The 15,949-nt window shown below is 31.6% G+C and overlaps 1 protein-coding gene across 1 annotated transcript in view; it reads right to left on the bottom strand.

Moving 5' to 3' along the window:
- Window positions 1-10,070, bottom strand: part of LOC105623605 (cilia- and flagella-associated protein 58-like) — a 322,608-nt gene extending 312,538 nt beyond the window's left edge. The window contains exons 1-2 of the mRNA XM_012204993.1: window positions 9,916-10,070; window positions 8,812-9,088 (exon numbers count right to left, since the gene is read on the bottom strand). Coding sequence (XP_012060383.1) covers window positions 8,812-9,088; window positions 9,916-10,070 — 432 coding nt within the window. The remainder of the gene's footprint in view (window positions 1-8,811; window positions 9,089-9,915) is intronic.
- Between the last annotated feature and the right edge of the window lie 5,879 nt (window positions 10,071-15,949).

Raw genomic sequence — 15,949 nt, 5'->3', positions numbered from 1 at the left:
TTAGTCATTACTTCTTCTACTCCCTTCCCGTCCCTCCCCTCCCCTCCCTCCTCTCCTCCCTTCCCTCCTCTCCTCTCTCTCAGACACACGACACACACACACACACACACACACACACACACACACACACACACACACACACACACACACACACAACGCACGCATGCACAAATTTAACTTGTAAAAATTCGAACTTCATTTGCTGCTTGAAATTAAAAAAAACTTACATTTCGAATCACGTACAATTTCAAATGACAATATTTATGTTAATTAAACTTCCTTTTGCAAACTAATTTACATACATATTCTCACTGACACAGAATGCACACTGATTGAATAATTAATCAATACTTCATATAGATTCCATATAAAACGTATCATTTCGAAATGTTTACGCACAATTGACATACAAATTATTCATTTGCTTGAAAAAATTTATTAACGTATCTCTATCAGTTAAGTATCTGTTTTATTATAATGTATAGTTCATAATTATTATCAATTAGCCATAGGTAACCGAAAATTAGAAGAAAGAAAAAAATAAATAACGTATCGATGATAGCATGCAATTGACTGATTTTAATAGCGAATCTTAATTGTTACTATGAATAACTGTCAATTAATTATACGATTACAAATCACTCAAAGAAAGAAGCACACGATTTATTAACACACAATGCGCTACTCAACGATAGCATAATCAACAATGTCAATCGATGTATATTGTTGATTTTTCTATTAGCGCTGACGAAACATGGACATGAGATTAGATAGTTAAACTCTCACACCGCGGCAAATTCGAAACAGAGTGCATTGCACTTAATGCTACGAATACCTCGAAGCGTGATTGACTGATTAATGACAAAAAATGTATGTTTCGAAGTATTGATAGCGTCAAGTGAACTAGCTATAATCACAAAGAAAAAATCAATTGCATACGACATTATATAAAATGTAAGAAATGTTGACTTATTTTGAAAGAAATTAATATCAGAAAATCATGTTATGTTATATGATATCGATTTTTCTTCCAAACGCGAGTTAAGGCTCCTTACATTTCATGTAATGTCGTATGCAATTTTTTTTTCTATATCATTATAAATCTTTTTCAAAACAAGTTAATATTTCTTACACAATTCTCTTCTTCTTTTGATTTTTTTCTATGTAAGAGGGGTATTCCATGTAAGAAAATTTTGATCGCCATAAAAAGGCGGATTAATTTTAATGAATGAAATAAGTTTTATAAAAAATGCTCGAAATCTTCACCATCCATTTTAACACAAGTTCTCATGCGTCTCAATAAATTTCTTTACACATTTTCCATCATATCTTCTTCGATGATATGGCATACCGCAATCTCAAGATCTTCTATGTCTTCGGGAAGCGATTAATAAATTAATTCCTTGCAATATCTTCAAAAAAAGAAATCCAAAGGATTGAGATCTGGAGATCTTGCGGATCAATGTATTAGGTCATATCCATTCATCGTCTAGGAAATTGTTGATTTAAATAATCCGTCATAATTCTAGCGTGGCACCGTCTTCCTGAAATACAATCTTGTATTTCTCTCTCTCTCGAATAATAGAATTTCTTCTAAAAATTCTGGTAAATTGTCCCTTAAAAGTTTCAAATATATTTCTCTATTTAAAATAATCTGGAAGAACAACTAGACCTAGTATCTGAATTCCCATAATTCCTGTACATTCATCTTTCAACGAATTTGGAAGTTTCTGTTTCGCGTAAGTCTGGGATTTTCATCGCTTTATAAGTGCATGTTATAATTAAATATTCCTTCTTGCGTAAATGAAGTCATCAAATTTCTATAAGATAAATTTGTGCGTGCGTGCATGCGTGCATGCGTCTGTGTGTGTGTGTGGGTGTGTGTGTGTGTGTGTGTGTGTGTGTGTGTGTGTGTGTGTGTGTGTGTGTGTGTGTGTGTGTGTGTGTGTGTGTGTGTGTGTTTGAGAGAGATCAGAGAGAAGGAAGTACATCACAAATGCTGGATCCGAGGGAAGGGAAGCGCGTTACGGGAATTCGTGTTAGAAGGGGAAGGGGGATTTTGTTTTTTCTCTCTCTCTCACCGCATTGCGTTCTTTTTCTAACCAATTGTCTTCTCTATCCTATCCATTGTGAACTCTATACTTACCATAGTATTCGCGCTCTTTTCTTCCCATTGTATTCCCTCCCACATTCTCTTTTCTTCTTGCACGCGATTTTATTAAATAGATACGGTATTTATTCAAAGATTTTTAAAATGATATGAAAAGAAACATGAACGTGCAGATCTTGAAGTTACGTAACAAGCAGATGATGTTGTAGAAGGAAGTGAAAAAAATATTTTAGGATTGTGGAGAAAACAAAAAAAAATAGATATAATTTTTTTATTATTCAATTTTTAATAATTTGATTAACTTACTTGAGAAAAAACTGCGCGCCTTCTTATCATGTATAACTCTAAATCGCTGAATAGAGGCAGGGAAAAAGGAGACTGAAAATAATTTTAAAAAACTGAGAATTTATATTTAAGTATCATAATATACAATTTTTTTTACAAAACATTAATTTATTTCTTACTTTAAATGTAATGCAGTGTATACAATTTCATCTAAAGCGCACATTATTAATTCTCATTCTATGATTGAAGTTTTATCATAAATTTCATACAATTTTTCTAATGCGTCACATTTATTATTAATACAATTTTGATTAGTATAGTAGTCACAAATTGTTGAAAATGTATTTTCTCTCACGTGATTTTAATGAAAAGATGATATTTATTTTGTGATTTTTATGCGATTTAACAATACAATAATACGAGCATAATTTTAATATTTTAATAGTATAAGAGCAGTCGAGTGCGCTATCTCTTACTATCTATACTTATCATCTTTTCTCTCTCTTTCTCCCGATGCATTCTCTCTCCAACTTCACGTTTAATCTTTTTTCTCGCACGCAAAGATTTAAGATTTTTATTCTATCGAATTAATGAGTGCAAATGCGAACATTCAATAAAAGCGCAATGACCGTTAGGCGTTATGATAAAGCCGGCGTGGTGTAACATGAAATCGCCAAGGAATGAGCGAAGAACTAAGGAAGAGATAATAGAAAGCTAGTAGAATAATTTCATAATCGGATATACAGTTCAAATATACATATATTAGTAGTATATAGGAAGGTTCTGGACCACAGATACAGTCATCTGGATGGCAGTGCTGGCGTTGCGAGAGGAACTTGCTAGTGGGGGGGGGGGGAGAGGGGATAGGGTGAGGAAGCATGTAGAGAAGTAAAAATGCTGCGTAGACAAAAGAAGTAAAAATTCAAAATGCAAAATGCTTACTTGATACCTCCACCTCCCGCTACCTTCACTACCTAATCATTCTCTTCCTGATCCACTTAGTCTCTATCTCCCATCCACGTAGTCTCTTCGGCTCAAGCGGCAATTTCTGCCGCTTTTGCCACCTCCTCAACTTCTACCGCCACCGCAATAAAGTACATTACACAAAAATGTACAATAATAATTCCTTTTCATCAATTAAATCGAAGAAATCAAAGAAAGAGCATGAACTCGATCAATTCGTCATTCGTATAAGAATATGAAATTAATAATCAGGAGGCTCTCGTTGAGTTCATGCCCGACTTCTTCCTCCTTTACGGTGAGAGCATCCTCGCCGACAGAGATATCCTCCTCCTCAATTGCGCCGGCCTCCATGAGAAGAACATTCTCCTCCTCCTCATCATTTTTTTCAAATTTATAGGGCTCTCTGAATTTCATTTTACACATACCGTTTAAATACATACAACTGATGAATCCGCGCGCGGACAAGACGTGAAGCAGGAAATTTATTTTAAAGCAGAGAATTTTTGTTTTATATAGCAGAACTTTTTTTTGTCTCACTGTTAACAATTTTTTAAAGCAGGGAGTTCATGTTAAAACAGAGAATTTTTGTTTTATATAAGATGAATCCGCGTGCGGACAAGACGTGGACAAGATTGACGTTGAAAAATATTCTTCGCTTAGTGAGACATTTTTATTATTAGCCAGGCATTTATCTATCGGCAGTCGGTGTATATAAAAAAAAAGTAAAGCAAAAGTATTGCCGCGAGAATAAGTTTTAGGGTAGCCTTTGTTGTGCATAGAGCATCTGGTTATCAGTTACCGTTATACGCATTGAGATATTGAGCGCCATCACCACCAATGTCGCAGTTATTTCATATACTTGCCATATATCATTTTTCTCTCGATACATTATGCCGTCCGTTGCGATTCATATGCATCCTATACTTACGATTTTTTTTCTAATTGCAACTTCCTATGTAACTCATTTTACTTATTCTCATACGCAAAACATATACATATATATTTTTTATTTCTATTGTATTCGATTATATTCTAATGCTTTTAAAGCGACGATTTTAGCGCAACGATATTATCAGGGACAATAATATCATTGATTACATATAATATGATATCATGAAGAAGATAGGAAGGAAAAGAACGAATGAATGTCACAAAGACGGAATGAATAATTTCAAATGCTGAAACATACAGTTTAAAGTTCGTTTATTTTACATATACTATATATATTATTATCCATAGTGTAACTAATAATTCACATTCAGTATTTGAATTTTTATACTCTAGATACTCTAGATACTCATCTTACTCAAGATGTTTGTCACATCGTATTTGTTATTTGACGCGTCTCGCGATAATATCAATGTTTTATTTAATACAAAAAAATGTTTACAATTTCGCAAACGTCGACGACTTTATTAGAGTTAGCATCATCAAAAATTTTTCAAGGACATGCCGCGACAAGTCACATCATCGCAATTTGCAATAACATGCAATTTGATATAAATCGTTGCTATCGACGTTGCTAAATAGTGTACATGTGATGTGACCAGATTTTTCGTGAACATTCGACATGGTATGACATGTCACAAAATGTTCGAACGATGACATCGTCATCATTGTAGTGTGATACCAATATCACATGATCAAGTAAATGGTATAAAATGAGAAGATTTAGACACATCGCGTCGTTAGTCAACACAAACGATAACATGGAGCGTGATTTGATAGAGCAAGCGATCCAGCTGAATACCAAAGAAGAGTACATAGCATGAACGTAGCATCGAACAACGATGCGACGAGTCATAGAATCTTTGAAAGAGCAGAGTCATGCAAAACGATCGTGATTATCGATCGGCAAGAGACAATTAGTGATAACATTTTCCCGAAGCTCAAGAGTTTGAAGGATTCGGTAAGTGGACGATTCATGCATGTGGGTGCTGGATATGGATTTCGATGGCGCGAGATCGAAACAGTCGTTCGTGAGTCGTATATTGACAGGCGCGATGATAAACTCTAATCACATCGAACCACGTTTGTGAAAGGCGCTGGCGATGTAGTGCTCGAGCGAGAGCGAGACATTATAGAAAGATACGGCAGTGTGAAGGTGAACACCGCGTTCAACGATGAGTTTGTAGTGAACGATAAACACATCAATAAAAGTATCGCCATCCAAAACTTTGAACTCTTTCAAACAACAAATATGTGCAAGTGGTACGAGCGTCATCAAGACGCATCAGATATCAAAATTTTTACGAAATTTGCGAAGTGTCACGGCGCGAATTAAAAATTGTACATAAATGCGATTTACATCTTTCGAAAGAGTAAATCTTTACTTTCAATTAATTTTTTTACTTTTGTACGATTTTTTTTCACCGAATTATTCAACATTGAAACAAAAACGACCCTTTCAAAAAACATTGTGCGCAATATTTAATTCACGTGGTAAAATTTCATAAATTTCGTATAAAAGTGATTTGATGCATCTTCATTTATGTGTAATTTCATCAAATATCAGTAAGACAATATTATAAAATATCGATCTAAATAATAGAGATTTTAAGCTTTAAAACGTTTTTTTAAACATCTCGATACGATGATTTTTAACGAAGTTATTCTATCTAAAAATTTGTCTACTGCTTCTCAACAAAATTAAAGTTATTAAAAATCAGTAAAAACCAAATTCAAATATCTCCATGAAAAATAGTCGCGAAGCGATATTTGAAAAAGCATTTTAAAACTATAAAGAGTTTGTATTAAATTTTGCGTTAAAAATGGATTCAATGGTGTGAAAACCTTGGAAATGTTGGGAAATTGTTTCGGCAGTGATACTCTAAAGAAAACAGCCGTTTATGAGTGGCATGAAAAAACCATTACGGGGAACGCATTTTAACAGCCGAAAGAAGGTAATGGAAAAATCGAAGACGGCTCTGATGGCTATACCGACAATAGAGTTCCAGAAATGTTTCGAGAGCTGGATCAAGCACTGGCATAAATGCATTGCAGTCGACGGGGAGTACTTTGAAGGAGACAATATCACTTTTGACGAATAAAACTTATATTTTAAATTTTCTGAATGAACTTCCGGAAACTTTTTGCTCAAGGTAGTATATTCCTCCAATGAGGAAAAGAGTGCAAACGTTTTGCAAAATTTTCTCGAATCGCCTAATACGTCTAGAAAAGTTGTTATCGAAAATGAAATCAGCCAATCATCAGTGTGTAATATTTTAAGAAAGCACAGATTTTATTCCCAATAAAATAATTTATGTGCGAGAGTTAGTTCATGATGATTTTGGAAATTTTGTGAACTTATTAAGGCATGCGAAAACGATTTCATAAATAATATTGTCTTTTGCAATGAAGCTAATTTCGAACTTTATAGAAATGTTAATCAAAATTTCTGATATTGAAGCACCGAAAATCCACAGAATGAGAAATAACAAATCTCGATATCATGATATTCTGAGATATATGCTATATATACGAAACAATGCTTTATGAGCAAATCATTCCAACTCTATTCAATATTTCTTCTCCCATTCGAACGATTTTGATTGCGTATGGTTTCAACAAGATGAAGTGTATTTTGGATTAAAGGTACGAAGATTGCTGAATGAAACTTTCCTGAACAGATGGACTGGGAGGCAAAAAAAATTGAGTAGCTTCTAAAACCTGACACTACTAAATTTCTTTTTATGGAGATTGTTAAAAGAATATATTTATAAAACAAAATCAGCGAGTATGGCAGAATTGAAGCAGAGAATAACTGACGAAATGAGTTTAAATATAATTATTGATATGTTGAGAAATTTCAGAAATTCTTTTCAATTAAGGCTAACATACTGTCAAACGGTAGAAGGAAAGCAATTCAAACATCTGATATAATCATTATCGACTTTAATACATAATGCATAATCAGAATATAATAGAAATAAATCTGTGATTTATCAATGAACAATCTTTCATGCTACCTGTTTTAGTGCAATGTTGAATCATTCTTATAATTGTTGATTTTGAAATTAACACGCATGCCCATATATGCACATACACACACACACACACGTAAGAAACAAAAGGATTCACGTAAATTAAGCACCCCAAAGAGATGAAAGTCTCGCCATGTTTACCCTTGGTAATGCTAAGCATGTGGAAATGCTGTAACTTTCCAGCCTCATAACTCGAAAAGTACTTTATAAAAAATAATTTTATTATAGTGTTTTGAAAAGTTCTTGACACCAGCTATTAGATTATGTAATCAAAAATAAAGTGTACCATTTTTAAAAATTGTTGCAACCTTTACCTGACTTTAGTGACGCCATCCAAAGTCAGATTGACCAGATCAGTGAATAGAGTTTAAAACTCTACAATTTTTGTAGAAAACATTTCTTTCAGAAATGTTTAATTTTCGAAATATTTTACCAGTCCGGGACTTTTTACTCACCCTGTTGAAGTCTGTGTGTCGACTCTTTTAAAATCTTCACTGTAAAAAGTTGTCGATAGTAACTAAAATACTATCAATAATATTCGGTAATATAATATTCGATAACTATCGACAGATTATCGATACTTCTCGATCTTTAATGATGTAGTTATTACCGTACATAATACACCCTTTACATAATACAGTAATTAATAACTTACTATCATACAATTATACAAGGTGTTTGAAAATAATAGAACCCTCCTATAATCTACAAAAGTACGCACTTTCAGGGAAAATGATCCGAATAAAAGTTGTAGAAATCATGAAGTACCTTTTGAAGATGACCTTGAACTTGACCTTAAATAATTGTTTGAAGGTCACTTTTAATTTTTTGGAAATGAAATCCTCATTTTTCATTACATATTTTTGTAGTTAACATCGGACATCTTGCATAATGCTAATGCCGACGATACTGTAATATTCAAGTCTTATAACTCGAATATACTTTATGGAAAAATATTTTATTATAATGTTTTGAAAAGCTCTCAAGGTTAGCTACATAGTATTTAATGAAACAATTTAATGAAAAATGGGGGATTCAATTTAAGAAATTAAAAGTGATCTCAATGTGATTTTCAAATCAAGATCAAATTCAAGGTCATTAAAAGTTCTTCGTGACTCTTGCAACTTTTATTCGGGTTATTTTCCTTGAAAGTGCACAATTTTGGAGATCATAGGGAAATCCCATTCTTTTCGAACACTCTGTATATCTAAATGTACATGACGGATAAAAAGTTCATATCATCCTTCCAGTTTTTATTAATTAGAATCCGGATTAAAATCCTGAGATCACATCAACTGTAGCTAGCTCTTCTCACTTCATCCCCTATCGCCGTGACGTCGTCGCCACGGCTTCAAATGAGTTGTAGTAGGGAGAATCACGAGGAACAGTCGCTACAGTCGACTGGAATCGGTACGTCGATCAGCGGATAATTCGGGCTTTAGTAATAATAATCATTTACAAATACTTTACCTCCAGTTCGTTCTTTTTTATAATGATTTCTTCCTGAAGTTGTCGCACCTCAATTTCCAATCTCTCTCGGACACCTTTTTCTCGCGAAATTTCATTCAGTTGCATGCCAATGGTTTCCTGCATCTCTGTCATTCGTTGATTGACTTCGTTATTTTTTTGCTCAAGTTCCTCTGCGTAAGTGGACATATTTTTCATGCGTTGTCGCATAGTCTCCAACTCGCCAATGAGTATCTCCCTTTCTTTCAAAAGATTGTCCCTTTTTTTGTTAACGGTGATGCTATAATTAATAGTTTGGTGAAACTTTAAGTGGAAAAATGCATTTTGGAATAATCAAAATGTCAATCAGAAAACAATTTTTTAAAAGTTTTTTAAAAGTTTTTATATAAAGTTTTTCCATTTGGAATGGAAATGTCAATCGGAAAACAATTCTTTAAAAGTTTTTTAATAGTTTTTTATATATTGCATCTAAGAAATGAAGTAAAACATGACTAAATAACCTTTTTTACAAATTGATAAAAGAAGCGCTAAGTGTACGCGTTTGTATGTACTATTGAAGAAAAAAAAATTATCTGTTTCAAATCTATTCCAAATCTTTTTCAAACTATCAAAGTAATAATAATTTTTTTTTAAATATGTGAAATCTTTAAACTGTGCCAATTATAATTAGAAAATACATTCGTGAAACACTAATTTAATACTTTTATACAATAAAGCACAAATATAATTACTTTTAAACATCAAGACTTCTATTTATAATTCTTCTTAAAAAATAATCATGTTTTAATATAAAGATTATGTGTTTCGCGAGTTTCCTCCATGTCCATCCATTCTTGGAATATCAACGTTTCGTAAACCTTGCTGTCCGCTTCATCAGGGCAAGAAGTCTGATACTAGGCTGTTCCTCCGGGTCATTCCTTTTATATTGCGCTATTTGTTGGAGTGGTAGGAAGAAAGAAGAAAATTGTGAGTGGAGAAGGGGGAGAATGGGGGGGGGGGAAATTGATCGGTCTTCAATAACCGGGAAATTTTGCATATTTTATTTATGTTGTATTATCTCTATTTAAACTGTTAGGATATTTTTGTATCTCTATGACTCCTTTATACTTTCTTGAAAAGTATGATATAATGTTGTTTATTGTAGTCGTTTTGTCAAACAGTATTTGATGTCCTGTTTCGATATTGTGTTCTGATAATGCTGATTGCGTGACGTATTTTAGCCTGACACGTTGATGATGTTCTTTTATCCGTAGGTTGACCATTCTCCCGAGTATTTCTTCAATGTATACTTGCTTGCAGGAACAAGGTGTTTTGTATACTCCTGCGGAGCTGAGTATATAAAATACCTTGTATAGAGGTCTTTAGAATTTCTTAAGATTTGTCCCATATTTTGGATGATTTAAAGTTCGGATATTGTATTTGTTTAATATCCTGCCAATCTGATCTGTTGTTCCTTTGATATATGGGAGAATGAATAGGATATTCTTTTGTCTGGTTATCAGAAACCGTTGTCTTGTTTGAATGTTTATTAATTGATTATGTCTTTTTTGTCGTGTTCCTTTTTCTATAATGTTAGTTTTAAGTGGTTGAATTCTGTCTGTAGATATTCTTTGTCAGAGATAGTGAAAGCTCTATGTACAAGTGAGTTGATTGCAAACTGTTTTTATACTGGATGATGGTGCGACTCTGTGTGCGTTAGTTTTCTGTACACTTGATGATCTAAGGTACTGTTAGCTTTCTTAGAGACAAGAACATCTAGGGAGTTTTCCGTTTTCCTCTATGTCTATAGTGAATTGGATATTTGGATGTTGAGGAAAAGGAATTTTTGGAGTTCGGCTCTGATCCATGTCGTCATATCACGAATGTGTTGTCTACATGATGGAATAACGGAATAAATTTCTGATTTTTTTAGGTGTTTTTCTGAGAGCCTCTTTCTCAAAAATGCTCCATGAAGATGTTGACGATTACAGGAAAAATAGGAGAACCCATTGCCATTCCTGAAGTTTGTTCATAAAATTAATTATTATAAAAGAAGTAAGAAGATGTTAAGCAGTGTTCTATTAGCGGGATGAGGTCAGAGGAGACTTCATGTGAGACCTTTATTATGTTTAAAGGTCTTTTATTTTCTTGTGTGGAAAAGGATTATACTATTGAAACTTACAAGCAGGTCTGTGGGATGTTTTGAATCTTTTGTGTGAAGTCCGTTGAATTGGTTATGTGTGATTCGGATTTTTCAATAAAGGGTTATAGTGTTTGTGCTAGGAAGCGGAATAAGTTGTATATCGGAGAATGTATGGCGCTAACAATCGGTCTGAGAGGGATGTTTGATTTGTGTACTTTTAGTAGTCCGTGGTGGTATAATCTTGGTGGTAGCGGATTCATAGGTTTTAATGTTGATTTTGTAATGTTGATTTTTATTGGAAATTATATAATAGTATAATGTTCAATAATTTAAAAACAAGTTAAAAGAAAAAACGGCTATGAGTCTGAAATTTGACCTATAAAATTGGTAGATAGGTAAAAAAATGTCTTAATAAATTAATTATGAAATTCAATAACATGCCGTCTAACACAACGACCGTTTCAATCACGATCGGATCATTATTAATGTTTACAAAATATATCTAAACAGTAAAAAAACATAACATAAGTCGATCGAAAATTGAAAATATACTTCGCATTAAATAATTATACAATTGTTGGTCATCAATAAATTAAGAAGGATCTTCATCTTGTTAGTTAAACTGAATATACATAAAACACATGCATTAGAATTTGTCAAAAAAATAAAAACTTACGGTCGAATGAAAACGAACGGCAAATGAAAATATACTTCGCAATGTCAAGACATCTAACTGTTGATACTAATAATTAAAGAATTCGTCTTGTTATTATAGTAAAATTGTATAGCAAAAGAACATCGGTGTATGATTACATATTGGTGTCCAAAAATAATACATATAAATAACATATAAATATAATGATGTAAGATTGTAAGAATGACAGAAAAATATAATCTGATGAGATAATGCAATAATGATGTAAGTGAAAGTTAAAAATGTACAGTGTAAATGTATCTATTCAATTAAAATAATAAAATACTCTTTAAAATTAAATAAGAAAAATATCTTTCATAATTATAGTTGAGATTTCAGTTCCAAAAAAATTTAAATAATATGAATAAAGTGCAATAGACAATGCGATGAGAGAAAGATCGACGTCTCTTATTTTCGACGTTGTTAGACAAAATAAATATAAAATGACTTTCAGAAAGAAGGAAAGTAAAGTTAATGTTAGAAAATAGTGGGAAATGAGATTAAAGAAGGGTAGAAGGAACATAAGAAGGGGGATGTATGGAGAGGAAAAAAAGATAATTGTAAGGGAGAAAGAGATTGAGAAGGAATATGTGAGTAGAATTCTGACAAAATTCAGTATCATTTTGTTTATTTAAACCGCGTTTCTTTTAATATGAATCATTTCAAATATCAATCTTTTGTTATAAGAAGATTCACTGTCTAAAATCTTCACATCATTCCATCTGAAATTATGATTAAAATTAACGTGATGATCGGATATAACAGATGGAGAACTTGTCTTTTTATTGATATCCGAAATGTATGTTTCATGCAATCTAGTACTTAGTTTTCTCTTTGTTTGGCCAACATAGCTGGCGTCACAATCATCACACATGAGATCTTATATACAATTATATACAAAATTTTAATTCGAAAGCAATTCCAACTTATCCTTATCTCTCTTAATAAATTTTTTAAGGTATAGGTGATGGTGAAAATTACAAGTTTACAATGAAACATGTTAAAGATAGGTAGAAAACTTTCTGAGATGGAATGTCCATAGGGAATTGTAAAATATTTTTCTTTAATTTGTAAATTATGTGTAGTATTTGTATTTAATGTATGAAATTTTAATCTTTTTTCTATTATGGAAAAAATAAAAGAGAGAGAATAACCATTTTCAAGAAAAGTGTGAATTGCATCGATCAAATTTTTTTATTGAAAGCGAGGTTGTGATATATAGAATATTTTATTTATTATTTCTAAGAGACTAATAAATGTACCTCTTTTGTGACGGAGAGGGTGATTCAAATAGAAATTGAGGAATCTGTCAGAAAATGTTGCTTTGTAATATGTATCAAAAATGATTCTCTGATTGTCAATGATAATTATTATATCAAGAAAACATATTCTGTTGTTAACAATCTCCATAGTAAACTGTAATCTTGTATGTAAAGAATTGGAAATGCTCAGTGTACTGTTGATCATATCGAGTATTTTATTATTTTAATTGAATACATAAATTTACACTGTACATTTTTAATTTTCACTTATATCATTATTGTATTGTCTCATCAGATTATATTTTTCTGTCATTCTTACAATCTTACATCATTATATTTATAGCTGTAATGTGTTATGTTTCGTTCTGGACACTAATATATAATCATATAGCGACGTTCTTTTGCTGTACAATTTTACTAATAATACGAAGATTCTTTAATTATTGGTACCAATAGTTAGATGTCTTGACATTGCGAAGTATATTTTCATTTCGACCATCCATAGTATTAAGTTTTTACTTTTCTGACAAATTCTAATGTATGTATTTTATGTATGTTCAGTTTAATTAACAAGACCAAGATCCTTCTTAATTTATTGATACCAACAATTGTATAATTATTTAATGCGAAGTATATTTTCAATTTTCAATCGACTTATGTTATGTTTTTTTACTGTTTAGACATATTTTGTAAACATTAATAATGATCCAATCGTGATCGAAACGGTCGTTGTGTTAGATGCATGTTATTAAATTTCAATTAATTAATTTATTAATTAAGACATTTTTTTTACTTATCTACCAATTTTATAGGTCAAACTTTTGACTCATAGCTCTTTTTCTTTTAACTTTTATTGGGAATGGTGCTTTTTAAGTTCTTGGTATTCAGTACGATTGTATTACTTGGATCTTTGTCAAGCTTTTTTATATGTTTTATCCGAGAGAAGATTCTTCATCTTTTTCTTATAGTCTAATATGTTCATGACTATTATCATATTGCCTTTGTCGATTGGAGCATGACGATATCTGTGTCCTATTCAAGTCTTAGACGGCTAATCTTGTGATGTTTGATAGAGAAGATTTAGCTTTGGAACAGAACATAAATACTGTTTGACAAAACGACATAACCAATATTACATCATTTTCAAGAAAGTATAGAGAAACCATAGAGATACAAAAACACTCTAAAAATCTAAAGAGATAATAGCTACAATATAAATAAAATATAGAAAACCATTCTCCCGGTTATAGAAGACCGACCAATTTCCGCAACTTCTCCCCCCCTCCCCTGCCTATCCACAATTCTCTTCTTTCCCCCCATTACTTCAACAAGTAGCGTAATATAAAAGGAATGGCCCGGAGGAACAACTCAGTATCTTTCTCGCCCTGATAAAGTGGACTGCAAGATTCACGAAACGTTGGCATCAAAAATGGATCTGAATAAACCCGCGAAATGCATAATCTTTATATAGAAAGCACCCGTGAGAGTCTCAAGAATATAATCATGTTTTAAGTTGAATGAAATCTTCTAATTTAATCTAAATGATATATTCTCTATTCTTAAAACATGCACGAAAATAAAGATTTAGTTGAAATAAATAATTTTTCACATAAAAAGACTTGGCACCGGTGTTGTGCTAGATTAAGTCAAGTTTGCCAGCGGCGTCAATTTTTTCTACATTAAAAATTTTTTTATTTCTATCAAATACCTTTAGTTTCAAGCAATTTTTAAAAACATAGAATAGGTTATGAGCCAGAAGATTTAATTCATCTTAAAAAATAGTTACTACTTTTTAAAAAGATTGAAAAAAGGACTTGAGTTTTATTGTTTAAATTATATTACATTTCTGTTTCAATGAAATGTATTTTCTATTTAAAATTGGCAATTTAAAGATTTCACACATTTTGTGAAAAAAAATATTCTTATTTTAATAATTTGGAAAATAGGGTTGGAATAAGTTTGGAAGAAAGTTGGAATTAGTTTTTTTTTCTTCAAGAGCACATATACAAGCGCGTATAAGAACGCATTTGATACCTGTTTTATTTTTTTGTAAATAAGGTGTTTTGTCTTGATATCATGTATTTTGTATTGTTGACATATAGCAGCACTAAATTTCTTTACTGTAAAGTTTTTATTTGAAATAAATTATTAAAATTTATACTTTTACTTTTTTAATTCTTTGTAATTAAATTTTAATTAATTAGTTGGAATAATAAAATATCACTTTGATTGGAATACTTTTAAATGAGAATAAAAAGCTTTAGTATGTACCATTTAAGTCTTATTTTTAAGAAATAAAATTTGTAGTACGTTTGGCTATATAATTTTTTGTACTTTTTATTTTTTAATAGTACGACAAAAATGTTGAAGAAAATGTACATATGCTTATAATTGACGCAATATAGAGATTTCATATATTTTTTGAAAAAATTGTATATTTGAATTGAATAAGATAATATAATTTTCTGATATCATTATTTTATAAATAATGTTACGTACAGTGGACTCTACGATTTCTTTGTGTGTGTGTTTCGCAACATTCATTAAAATAATCAATAAAGTAAAGCACAGACAAATTCAATCAGTAACACGAATCTGAAGAACGTATCAAAAAGAAATTTTCATAGCAAATATAATAGAATAAATAAAAACCATGCTTATTCGAGTGATTCGTGATAATAAAATTTATGTATATAAGCACATGGAAATCAGGCGTTGAGATGGAAAGATGCCACAATCTCCTTTCAAGCATCGTGGAAAAATAAATTAAATAATCATTAAATAATCATTATCAAATCGCGCCATTATTGTCACCGAGGTGCTAAGCCGAGGCCGGAAATTGATTCCCGCGATAATAAGAGTCCCTAAAGAAAAAACTTTTTTAGAAAAAAAAGATATATGCCAAATATATGAAAAAATTATCGAATATTATATTCCAGTAGGAATAGAGAATCGGTTCTAATTCAGGTGAGCGGGGCGTACGGAAAGACAGCATGTATTTGAAAGGTAGGGCTGAGCATGTATTTGAAATACTTTTATTCAAAGCACACTATCTGCAATACA

This window comes from Atta cephalotes (assembly GCF_000143395.1).
Source record: "Atta cephalotes unplaced genomic scaffold scaffold00060, whole genome shotgun sequence".
Lineage (NCBI taxonomy): Eukaryota > Metazoa > Arthropoda > Insecta > Hymenoptera > Formicidae > Atta > Atta cephalotes.
This window is presented reverse-complemented; position numbering and strand designations above follow the sequence as displayed.